The 13,104-nt window shown below is 43.1% G+C and overlaps 1 protein-coding gene across 6 annotated transcripts in view; it reads left to right on the forward strand.

Moving 5' to 3' along the window:
- PPP1R13B (protein phosphatase 1 regulatory subunit 13B) overlaps window positions 1-13,104 on the forward strand; it is a 91,646-nt gene that overhangs the window by 49,894 nt on the left and 28,648 nt on the right. For 4 of the 6 annotated variants that reach the window (XM_034993103.1, XM_034993105.1, XM_034993107.1 and 1 more), the window contains exon 4: window positions 2,210-2,286. In XM_034993103.1, the coding sequence (XP_034848994.1) occupies window positions 2,210-2,286 (77 nt within the window). Of the gene's footprint in view, window positions 1-2,207; window positions 2,287-11,983; window positions 12,265-13,104 lie in introns of those variants that run through there. The other 2 variants (XM_034993109.1, XM_034993108.1) reach the window with 2 other exon arrangements.

The following is a 13,104-nucleotide window of genomic DNA, read 5'->3' on the forward strand; positions in this document are numbered from 1 at the left end:
TCCTCTGCTTCTGCTTATGCACCGCACCTGTCTCTCAGAGCCCAAGCAGTAAGATGGTGGGTGCTTTGGGGACGCCTGGGTGGCTCAGTCAGTTGGGCATCCGGCTCTTGTTTTCTGCTCAGATCGTGATCTCATGGGTCATGGGATCGAGCCCTGCGTCAGGCTCTGCTCTCAGCGGAGAGTCTGCTTAAAAGATTCTCTCCCTCTGCCTCTCCCCACCACTCCCCACCACCATCTCAAATAAATAAATATATATATATTTTTTAAAAAGGGTGCTTTGTTCCCTGTTTTGTTTGCTGAGCTTCTCCTCCGGTTTATATTCTAAGCAGCCAGAGTTGAGGATCCAAGAATATGTTTCCTCTGTGCTTCCCACAGAGCTGAGTAGAAGGCACTTGTCACCAACTGATATTATTTAAAAGGGATTACATTTGAGTGTTTATTGTGTAGAACTACAAGATACATAACAAGAAGTGAAAGAACTCCCTCACCAAAATGGTGAGAATTCTGTCTCTGGAAGCTAGAGGAGAGCATCGAGGATGTTCGCTTCAGTCACCTTTTACACTTGGGACAGCAAGCTTAGAGTGTAAAGTAGCTCAATGAGGGCCACGTGCAGAGCATAAACTAGAACCCAGGAGCTGGTGCCCTGGAGACGGGAGCGAGGCTGCTCACTTAGTGTGGGTCTTGGGCAAGTGATTTCCCATTCCTCTGCCCGTCTCCTCATCTGCACAGTGCAAAGCGCTATGACTGCGGTTGGTGAGGCATTCTGGTGAAGTGCTCAGTGGGGCTCATACAGAGAGCACTCACCAAATGTCACCTCTTACTGTTTTTTATTTTCTGACTCCAAAACGTAAGGTCATCTTTACCATCAGAGATTAAGTGGCATTTGGTATAATTCTAATGTTGTATGTTTTATAGTATTCTAACTTCTTGGTAGCTTGTTGTTTGGAAGAGGCAGACATTCTAGAATATTAAATTAACCTGAATACCTTATTCCTTAAAAATACCAAGAATAACTAAGAATTAAATTTACCTTGTAAACTGACAGATGCCATAGTCTAAGGGAAGCGTGTGTGTGTGTGTGTGTGATTCCTGCTACTAGGAAACTGCTCTAGACTCCATGAGGCGGCTGTTGTGTGCTGTAGGACTGTGTTCAGCTGCACGCCACACCACCCACATCTGTTTCACTTCTTTTTGAATTTTCACTCCCTTTTTTTGGACATTCTATTCTTGTCCGTCATCTTCCCCATTAGATGTACTATGTATTTGTTTATGTACTGTATATCTTTGCTGTATACGTAAAAAGAGTAAGATATTTTTTATTCCCTAAGGACCAGTCTTTGCCCCCCTGGGGACAATATCACTGTTTTTGAGAATGCATGCTTTAAGGTGAAGCAAGCCATACTTCCATTATAGCATTTTTCTTCAAATGTTTCAAAATAATAGGAAAGAGAAGAAAAAATGTTTTCCTGTGTGTGTGTGTGGTTTTTTTTTTAACATGAAGTTCATGTGCTTTTGAAGTCATGGATTTTAGGTACTAGAGCAGGCTCTAGGGTTCGATAATTCTCAAATGACATTAAGTAACAGCTGTAGAGATGAGTGGGCTAGGGGCAGGCACTGGACACATCAAGGACTTTGGTCTCTATGACTTCAGAGTCACCAGATGCACAAGTATGCGGCACATTTCATTTTGTTTACAAAATAGGACATATAATTTCTACAGTTTAAGTTTGAAGCCTTTTTTGGGATATACTCTAATTTTTATGGAACAAAGGAGAATTCTTAAGACAGCCTGATTTGTGTTGATGCCCCATGTCAGTTGCAACCCTGCCAATGAAGACCAGCTCTGTGCACCAGTGTTTTTATTGCTGGATTTTAAGGTTTTTTTAGTCCCTGCTATAATATAAAAGTCTTTAAAATATTTAATAAAAATTAGTTGTGGTAAAACACATGTGACATAAAACTTGCCATCTTGACCATTTTAAGTGTTAGAAATCTTTCGATATAAGTCAATTTCAAGATTGTGAAATAGAAAAAATTTCATTTAAACAACTTTATAAAAATTAATTATAAAGCATTTTTTCAACTGTATCAAGTGTTGTTCAGCCTGGTGTATTGTACTTGTGTTAGCATAAATAAGTAAGTGGAGAGATGGGAGAGTGTCCTCTTACTAGTATGTCCATTAGTAAGTCTGGCCCTCTTATTTCACTAGGTGGCCGTCAGACCCAAGAGCAGAGAACTCAGAGGAATGTGATAAATGTACCTGCAGAGAAACGCACAGAAAATGGCGTAAGTAATAGTGAATCAAATTGAAATTTTGGAATTGCTTTTTATAGGTACTAATGAGTTTGGGTTATAGTTTATTTTTAAAGATTTATCTTGAGGGTAGAAATTGGCATTTCTGTTGAGTATTTCACAAGTTTTCGTGAAGTTCCGGAGGGCCACTGAGTGGTTTTCGCAGTCTTCAGTCTGGCCTGCACACAGGCTGGTCTCGGGCACAGCCCCGCCCTCCAGGCCCTCCACAGGCTGTGGCCACAGCACATCCTGGTGCCTCAGCTGCTCACCTCAGTGCATGTGACAGTGGCCTGTCCCCCAGAAGCAGGTGGTCTCAGTCTCTAGACTAAGATGAGCGGGCAGGCTCACCTTGTATCTTCTGTGTCCTTCTGTCAGGTTATGAAAGACAAAATGGTTGGTGGGTTGAAGTCTTCATAGTTGCCTCCAGAAGAGAGAACTTGCTTGATCAGGTGGTGTAGCCTTGGAGAGCAGGCCTGATGTGGAGGGGAGGGGAAAGGAGGAAGTGGGAGGAAGTGTGTCTCAGCAGAGGAGCTCTTTTTAAGAAATGGTGTGTGTGTGTGTAAAAAGAATGAGCAGAAATGAAGGAATGAGGATGAGCGAATGAGAGATTTTCAACATGGTCTTTTCTGGAAATTTTAGTAATAACTTTTCCAAATCATTTTTAGGCTAGAGAATTAGTTTCTTTTTCTGACTCTGCCACTAACCAGGTGTGTGACATTGGGCAGGTTACTTCCTAGCACAGTGCTTGGCACAGCTCGAGGCTGGTAAAGAACGCTGGAGTGTGCAGGGCCCATAGTCACACACAGGCTTCAGAACTTCCTATCTAGCTAAACTTGAACAAGTGACTTTGCCTCTCTGCTTCCCAACTTAGTATTATTGAACTGTGATTTTAGTTCTTTTATTGGCTACTGTTGTGACTTTAAATGATAACCATATATCGCTATTTCTTTGTACTATCAACTTTAAACCAGGTCTCTAGACCTCCCTCCTTATAAGAGGAGGGTATTAGCACCCTTCCCCGTTTTTCCACCTCCTCTTTCCCTCCTACTTCCAGTTCTTTCAGTTGTACTTTTATGTTGTCAAGGTTAATAATATCTGTACTGTTGTCTAATTAAGCCTCCTGAAAACCATTTAAGAGTGTTTATTATGTTAGACTTTGCAGGTATTACTCACTGCATAGGCAAGTGGTATACTAGATTATATTTTCTTCTCTTTGGCTCCAATGTCAGTCCTTGTGCCACTCAGAATTATTCGTGATGTCAAGATTATGAATTCTCCTGGGGCGCCTGGGTGGCTCAGTCAGTTGGGTGTTTGCCTTCAGCTCAGGGAGCCCCACATTGGGCTCCCTGCTCAGCGGGGAGCCTGCTTCTTCCCCTCCTCCCCATGCTCTCTCTCGCTATCTCTGTCTCTCTCAAATAAATAAACAAAATCTTTAAAAAAAAAAAAGTTGGGGGGGGTGACGCCCGTGTGGCTCAGTTGGTTGAGCATCTGCCTTCGGCTTAGGTCATGGTCCCAGGGTCCTGGGATCAAGTCCCACGTCAGGCTCCTTGCTCCGCAGGGAGCCTGCTTCTCCTTCTGCCTGCTGCACCCCCTGCTTGTGCTCTCTCTCTCTTTCTCTCTCTGACAAATAAATGTTAAAAAAAAAAAAAAAAGATTATGAATTCTCCTTCCTTAGCCTCCAATTTCTAAAGACCATTCCACAAATCCTCTTCACCCGCCAGCCTTCTGACATGCTTGTTCACTCCAAATCTAGAGCCCCTGTGGGGTTCTGCCAGGCATACCTGCTTCATAAAGTCTTAAGAAATAAAGACCCAGACCCCATTGGCAGGACTTTTGATTCAGTGAGTCTAGGCAGGCCTGGAAAACTCCCCATATGCCTATGTTGCCCTGCCACGTTTGGGAACCTCCAGGTCACATGTACACACTGTCCTAAGCATTCAGAACTTACTTGTCCAACTGAATTTTTTTTTTTTTAAAGATTTTATCCATCCATTTGACAGAGAGAGACACAGCGAGAGAGGAAACAGAAGCAGGGGGAGTGGGAGAGGGAGAAGCAGGCTTCCCACAGAGCAGGGAGCCTGATGTGGGGCTCGATCCCAGGACCCTGAGATCATGACCTGAGCCAAAGGCAGACGCTTAATGACTGAGCCACCCAGGCGCCCCCCAACTGAATTTTGAAGATCCTTTTGAGTTCTAAGATTGCCCATGACCTGAACTTCAGGGAAAGTGAAATAAATATATTGAGTGTTACAATATAGTGCTGTGTATTGAGGTGGGGGATGTGTGTATGATAACAGGGAAGGGGCCCAGGAGGAAAGGATGCCAGTCATAAAGTAAGTTCTTTTTTTAAAGAAGATTTTATTTATTTGATAGAGAGCGCATGAACAGGGGGAGGGGCAGAGAGAGAGAGAGAAGCAGACTGAGGGAGCCCAATGCAGAGTTCAATCCCAGGATCCTGAGATCATGACCTGAGCCGAAGGCAGACGCCCAATCAACTGAGCCACCCAGGCGCCCCTACAAAGTGAGTTCTGATGTTTAGATGTGAGGCGTCTGTGATCTTTCCCTGATGAAATTATTTCTTAACGTGGAGGTAATATTTACATCTCAAGATCAACAAAACTGAAACCTGAAACCAAAGTTAAAAATGTGTCTGTAACCTTTATATGAGTTTTCAATTAGAGTAGGGCAGAGAGCTGTCAGGAGGTATAACTTTGCACTGGAAGCATCACATCAAAGACACTGCTGTGTTTTATGGTGCATACACCTGCCTGTTAAGCCCAATAATACATTACGTTTGTAAATTTCTTGTTTACAAAGCACTTTTATGTGCATTTTTAAAGTTCATAAGATACTAAAAACATCTTTCTCCAAAACTGTTTTTGTATATACCCTAGATATAGAATAATGGCACACTGAACCTGCTTTGTGAGCTGCAGCAACAAGGACTGGATCAAGCTGCAGCTGAGGGAGGAGGGCGTGTGTGGGTTGGAAGAGGACAGGAAGCTGACTTGGTGTGATTCATGCCCATTAGCAGCTGCTGGGGCAAGAAGCTCAGGAAGTTCTGCTGTCCAAAAGTTGCAGGTCAACAAGTCAGGTTTTCTAAGAAATAAATGCCCAGACCACTGGCCAAACTTTTGATTCAGTGAGTCTGGGGCGGGCCTGCAAAACTCACTCCCCATATGCCTGTGTTGCCCTGCCACTTCTGGGAACCTCCAGGTCACATACACACATTGTCCTAAGCATTCAGAACTTGTCCAGTAGAATTCTGGGGATCTGGTTGGACCATATGCTACCAAAGCAAATGGATTTATTTTCTTAGTATATACTTGTGGCAGGGGTCCCCAGGACCACCCCTAGTTTCAGTGATTTACCAGGAGGACTCAAAGGACTCAGTAGCTAGTTGTACTCACAGCTATGATTGACTGCAATGACAGGATATAGAGCAAGCTCAGCAAAGGAAAAGGCGTGTGGGGTGAAGTCTGAGGACACCAGGCACCAACTTCCAAGACGCCCTCCCCAGTGGAGTCACACAGGACGTGCTCAGTCTTCCACAACCAGCTGTGACAACAGGTGTGACATGTTGTCGACCAGGAAGCTCAGTAGAGCTCCAAGTGCCCAGGGTCTCTTGAGAGCTGGTCATGTAGGCAGTCCTGTGTAGCAAGTATGAAACCACCAGACTCCAGAAGGAAGCAGGTATTTAACACAAACCATGTTACTTGCACAAACATTTTAGGTTCAGCAAGCCTTTCTTATCACTTCTGGGAATGGTGGGAACCCTCCCAAAATCTGAGTTCCCAGAGGACAGTCCAGGGCCCCCCTTTCAAGCTGGTCCGTAAGGAGAGTGGTCTCAGGTCTGCAGTGTAAACGCTTCTGCATGGCAGCACCATTTTCCTTAGGTTTCCTGGAAGTGCTTTTCCTGTTTTCTTAGCCAACCACACTAAACTATGAGTCAGTTCCTGCTTTATTCCTGCACATTCAGTGAACTGCTGAGGCCAGTTGATCCTGCCCCCTCTGCTTTCCTCTGAAAGCTTTATAGTTTTAGCTCTTACATTTGGGGCTATGATCCATTGTGAGTTGATTTTTGTTTGTGGTATGAAGGATCCAAATTCATTCTTTTGCCTGTTGATACCTAGTTATCCCTGCAGCATTTGGTGAAAAGACTAATTTTTCCCCCACTGAATTGTCTTGGTACTTTTGTCAAAGCAATTGGCTATAACTGTGAGAGTTTCTTTCTGGAAGCATTTGTTATTAATATGGTGACTTGGTCCCCCTATTTAACATATGGTACCTGGACTCAACTGTGCCTAATATCTCCAGATCGGATAACATTTCAAGTGTCTAAAGAATAAACATGTAGAATTCTGCTGCTTCTGGAGTCAGGAGGTGTTGCCAGTTCTCAAGACAAATATTCTGTGCTATACCTGGGCTTGTCTAGTCTTAGCTCCTCTAGCTTGAGGTCGTCTCAGACCTCCTCGGGCACCTTTCCCATTCATTTTCTTTTCAGCTCCAAACATTTTTGTGGTCTCCTCTCCTAGTTCATTTCTGTGGTTTTCTATTATTTGATGTCAGAATTCCTTTTCTGTAATTTAGTGGTTTGGGGATTTAATGAAATTAGGATTAAATAATCCTCCACTATAAGAAAAAACGAGTTGTGGATTTCTTTCACTTTTCCCTGTTGGGATTTGTTGAATATACTGATTCTGAGGATCAACATCTATCAACATGACTGAAAAATTCTCTCAATTATCTGTACAGGTATTGCTTCTTCCACATTCTTTTTAATTTTGTCTTCTGGAACGCTTATTAGACTTATGCTATATCTTCCATTTTATTCTCCTTGTCTCTTAATTTCTCTTTTATGTTTTTACTTTCTTTGTCTCTTTGTGCTGTGTTTTGGATGGTTTCTTATGATATATCTTTCAGTTAATGAATTCTGTCGTTAGCTCTCTTTATTTGGCTGTTTGGTACATATAATATGCTTTAATATTATTTGTTATGAAAAGACAAGACACAGTCTGGGAGGAAATACTTGCAAATCCTATATCTGACAAAGGAATTTTATCCAGAATATATAAAGAAGTCTTAAAACTCAATAAGAAAATAAACAGCCGGGGGGCGCCTGGGTGGCTCAGATGGTTAAGCGTCTGCCTTCGGCTCAGGTCGTGATCCCAGGGTCCTGGGATCGAGTCCCGCATTGGGCTCCCTGCTCCTTGGGAGCCTGCTCCTCCCTCTGCCTCTCTCTCTCTCTTTCTCTCATGAATAAATAAATAAAATCTTTAAAAAATAATAAAAATAATAAAAAAAAAAAAAAGAAAAAGAAAATAAACAGCCAGGGCGCCTGGGTGGCTCAGTCGTTAAGCGTCTGCCTTCGGCTCGGGTCATGATCCCGGGGTCCTGGGATCGAGCCCCGCATCGGGCTCCCTGCTCGGCAGGAAGCCTGCTTCTCCCTCTCCCACTCTCCCTGCTTGTGTTCCCTCTGTCACTGTGTCTCTCTCTGTCAAATAAATAAATAAAAAATCTTTAAAATAAAAAATAAACAAACAACCTGGTTTTAAAGAAGCAGGCAAAAGATTTGAATAGACGCTTCACTGAAGAAAATACATGTATGTCAAGTAAGCACATGGAAAGGTGTTAGGAAAATACAAGTTAAAACCACAGTGAGATACCACTGTATATCTATTAAAATGCCTAAAACTAAAGACTGATCCTAACAAGTGTTGGTGAGGATGTGGAGATCCCAGATTTCTCAAATACTACTGTTGGGAATGTAACATGGTACAATCTAGTAAACAGTGTGACAGTTTCTTTAAAACTTGAATGTGAATCAGGGCGCCTGGGTGGCTCAGTCGGTTAAGCAGCTGGCTCTTGATTTCAGCTCAGGTCATGATCTCAGGGTCCTGGGATGGAGCCCTGCATCGGTCTCCGTGCTGGGTGTGGAGCCTGCTTACGATTCGCTCCCTCCTCTCCCTCTGCCCATCCCCCCCGCTCATGCTTGCTCACTATCACTAAAATAAATAAGTAAATAAATCTTTTTAAAAAACTTGAACATGAATCTATTATGCGATCCAGCAATTCTACTCCTAAGTATTTACCCAAGCAAAAGAAAAGCAGATGTTCATACAAACTTGTACATGGATGTTCATAGCAGTTTGATTTGTGGTAGCCAAAATACGGAAACAGCCTTAATGTCTAGTAACAGGTAAATGGATGAAAAGCATTACATATCCATGTAATGAAATATTACTGAGCAGTGACAAGGCGTGAACCACTGATGCACGCTGCAACATGGATGGATCCCAAAATCATTTATGCTGAAATGAAGAAGCCAGACCACAGAGTACATACTGCTTGATTCTCTCTGTATAAAACTCTAGGAAATGTAGGGGCGCCTGGGTGGCTCAGTCGGTTAAGTGTCCGACTTGATTTTGGCTCAGGTCATGATCTCAGGGTCGTGAGATTGAGCCCCACATCAGGCATGGAGCCTGCTTAAGATTCTCTCTCTCCCTCTCCCTCTGCCCTTATCGCCCCCACCCCTTAAAAAAGAAAAAAAAAATCCTCTAGGAAATGTAGACTTACTTCTAGTAGCAGAAGGTAGATCAGTGGTAGCCTGTGTACCTGGGAGCCAGGCCCAAGGAGGTGGGAGGGAGGGCCACAAAGGCACAGACCTACAGGATTCAAGCCAGCTTCGGTGTTCCCTCATAACCCAGAACTTCTGCTACCCCTCTGTAACTTCCTTACTGTTGTGGTGGCCCAGTGACGCTTTCAAAAGTAGGTGTTTGTGTTTTATCTTGCCTCATAGGTGTTGTAATCAGGAGCATAGTTCCGTGTGTCTTGGGGGCCGTACTGTGGGAAACAGCAGTTCCCATGGTGTTTTGCTTTATAGCTCTTGTGCGGGATGTGGATGGTTTTCTCTTAGTGTTATTTGTGTTCATCGATAACCCTATTTTCCTCCTGATCTTTCCAGCCCTAACCGTTCCTAGCCACTTGCTTTTTTTTTTTTTTTTAAGATTTTATTTATTTGAGAGAGAAAATGAGACAGAGAGAGAGAGCATGAGAGGGGAGAGGATCAGAGGGATAAGCAGACTCCCCGCTGAGCAGGGAGCCTGATGCGGGACTCGATCCCAGGACTCCAGGATCATGACCTGAGCCGAAGGCAGTTGCTTAACCAACTGAGCCACCCAGGTGCCCCCCTAGCCACTTGCTTTGGGTATAAATATGGGTTGAACCAAACTGACTTTATATGGGTGGATTTCAATCATAAGAGTAATTCACATTTATCAGATAAAATAGCATAATATAGTATTATTACAGGGGTTGGGGAGTATTTTAGATACTAATTGACTCCTATTAATTTGTTGTGAGGCTTAGTAATTGTCGGAATATGAAATGTCGCAGCTCCAGATATAATGAAATGTTAGACTCAATTTTACTGAGTATTTTTTGTGATACAAATAAGTCTCCATGTTTATAATGTATCTTGATATCATTATCAGGTGTTCTATTTGCTAAGTAGGCCGGTAAAAATGCTCTCCAAACCTGAACATTTATAACCGTGGTGAAGTATGCAAAGAGAGAAGTGACTTAACGTTCTAGACTGTCATGTGGGCATAAATAGATTTTATCCTAATTATTTTGTCAGAGTTTTGTTTTAGGCATGTTTGTTATTTTTGGAGTGACATTATACATGAGAATCCACTTATACTTTAAAAAATCAGTTACACCAAAAAAATAAAATAAAAAAATAAAACATTAGTTATAGTTTTGGTTTTTTTAAAGATTTTATTTATTTGAGAGAGAGAGAATGAGAGACAGAGAGCATGAGAGGGAGGAGGGTCAGAGGGAGAAGCAGACTCCCTGCTGAGCAGGGAGCCTGATGCGCGACTCGATCTCAGGACTCCAAGATCATGACCTGAGCCGAAGGCAGTCGCTTAACCAACTGAGCCACCCAGGCGCCCCGCATTAGTTATAGTTTTAAACAAATATCTTGTTTAATTACCAGATAGGATCCTGGCTGATTGGTCTAATTCTTTATTTTTTTTTACTTTTTTATTCTGAAATATACAGAAGAATGTGTAGAATATGCACAGGTTAAATAATTACTTAAAAACACTCATAACTACTACCTAGGCTTAAAATTTCTCTCAGTCTTTAAAAAAAAAAAAAAAGATTTATTTATTTACTTACTTACTTGAGATAGAGCTAGCAAGAGGCAGAAGCAGAGAGAGAAGCAGACTTCCGGCTGAGCAGGGAGCCTGACACAGGGCTCGATCCCAGAACCCTGGGATCATGACCTGAGCTGAAGGCAGACGCTTAACCAGCTGAGCCACCCCGGCGCCCCTCTCTTTATTCTTTTTAAAGCAATTCTGTCCAATTTATTTTGGTTTCAGATAGACCAAAGACATAAAAGCAAGGTGTTTGGTGGTGTCTACTTGAAGTCTGGTTCAAATTCCACAGAGAAAGAAAGGGTGTTTTTAGAGATAGGTGTGTAAACAAATCACAGTACAGTGTGAGAAGTGCAGGAAAAGTAGAACAAGACACCAGAATAATCAGATATGATTTGATTAACTTACTGAGATGGCTATCAGGAAAGATTTCCCAGAGCTGGAGATCAGAGGCATCTGCTAGGACACAGGGGAAGAACTTGAACTGCTGTGGGTGACAGAGAATGATAAACATGTGGGCAACAATGGAACATAAAATGTGGGGACGAGGAAGGTAGGGGTGACACTGGGTGGGGGGAAGAGAGCTGAAGTGTACTGGCCAGGGGAGGGGCCAGATCCTCACTGTGCTTAAGAGCCTGGACTTAATCTTGCAGGATGTTAAGCAAGAAGAAGACAGGATGAGCTGTGTTTTGGCAAGAGCCCTCTGATGTTAGTGTGAGAATCCTATGTCTGGCATAGGGGGTGGGAATGAGACTGGAGACCAGGAGCCTGTGAAGCCATTGCTTGCTGTACTTGACAGTAGACTCACAACTGGAATCCCAGAGACTGACTGACTTTCAAAGGAAATACTGGAAAAGGAGAATTTCAAGGGTATAGAGATAGGAGCTCGAAAGGCATACATCTATAAACTACAGTTTAGAAGAAATGAGGTTTTAATTCATTCCTTCTTTAAAAAAAAAGATTTATTTGAGACAGAGAGTACAAGCAGGGAGGAGGATCAGAGGGAGAGGGAGAAGCAGACTCCCCACTGAGCAGGGAGCCTGATGCGGGGATCGATCCTAGGACCCCGAGATCATGACCTGAGCCGAAGGCAGTCGCTTAACCAACTGAGCCACCCAGGTGCCCCTAATTCATTCCTTCTTATAATTCACGTGTATCTGCCTATATGAAATTATCATATTAAGTCAAAGATGGAGTTAGGCTTTCTTAGACTTCCTCGGGGTAATTTAAGCAGTGATTAGCAAGCCTCCTCCAGGAAGCCCTCCACTGTTGCTGGTCAGGTGACATTAGTCCATTTGGTCATTTCTCATAATCTTCCAAAACTAAAAAGAGTAGTCTAGAGTTCTCATTCTTCTCTTTGTTTTATTTCTTTATTATTATATGCTAGAATCAAGTTATCTTAGCTTTTATGTTTTTCAAGAGGGGAAATCAGTCCTTTCCTGTTAGGTTGGACTGTATGAAATTGTTGATGTTTGACCATTTTCGATGTATACAAACAGCATTTTCATCTCATTCAAACTAATAATCAGTAGGTGGCATCTGGGAGAGCATTTACCCTTGGAAACAATGAATGACTGGCAGTTGGGAGCAGTCAGACGTGCCTGTTCTGCAGCCTGCTGAGCGGACAACGGGAGGCCAGCACGTCCTGTGTGAGGGAGAGCCCAGCCCGCTTGCCGTCAGGGGACCCGGGTTGAGATGCTGACACTGCTGCTGACTCACCACTGAGCTCGGGAGAGCCGCTCAGCCCGCTGCCGGGGCTCAGCTTTCTCATCTGTGAGATAGGCTGCAGAACTCCCCTCACAGGGGTTGTGTAAGCATCTCTTAAGATAACCATAAACTGAGGTTTACATAAATGACATGCATGTGCTCATTACATGTTGTTCAATCTCTAAAATTCAGAATTCATTGAAAAAATAAAGAGTTCTCTCCCGTTTCTGGAAGTGATGTCAGATCCTGAGTGTCAGAACAATTGTATGAGAGATTCTGTAGAGGATCAGGAAAAGCTTCAGGAAGCAGATGGCATTGCCACTAGATCTTAAAGGATAGGTAGAGTTCAGGAAGTGGGGGGAAGGGCTTTGTAACCAGAAGGAATAATGTGAGCAAAAATAGGAAGTTGGGAAGTTCTGGAATGGAGAGGAAAGCATGGATATGAGAGCGATAAAGAAGAGCCCTGAGCAACAGTTTATATTTTCAGCAACATAGGCTCAAGTCAAAGGCAAGGCTGAGGTTCCTCGGGAGATGCTATAGCCATTAATGGAAGTAAGAAATTGAGGGAGGAAGCCAGGGTTGGAAGGAAAGGGAGGAGTTTGGTTTTAGACATGCTGGGGGTGAAGTGTTGGCATAGCATATAAATCAAAGTGTGAATCTGACCAGGGGAATGGTGGCTCTGGGGCTCCTTTGAGAGAGACCAGGGCTGGATGGCTAGACCCCTCAAAGGGTACTCTGTGTTCTCCATGTAAACTAGTACAGAAAGGAGCAAGGAGGATAGACCATTGAACTATAGCACGCCATCTCATCACAACTTGAAAGCTTGGGGAATTTACTTTGCCCAAGTAATAGTACAGTGACATTCTTGTCTATTATAACCAAGGATGAAGTTATTTAGTTGAGTATTAAAATCAGCATATCAGGATTAGAGCTGACATCTGAA

This window comes from Mirounga leonina, unplaced genomic scaffold, assembly GCF_011800145.1.
Source record: "Mirounga leonina isolate KUSES-001 unplaced genomic scaffold, KU_Mleo_1.0 Mir_82, whole genome shotgun sequence".
NCBI classification, from domain to species: Eukaryota; Metazoa; Chordata; class Mammalia; order Carnivora; family Phocidae; genus Mirounga; species Mirounga leonina.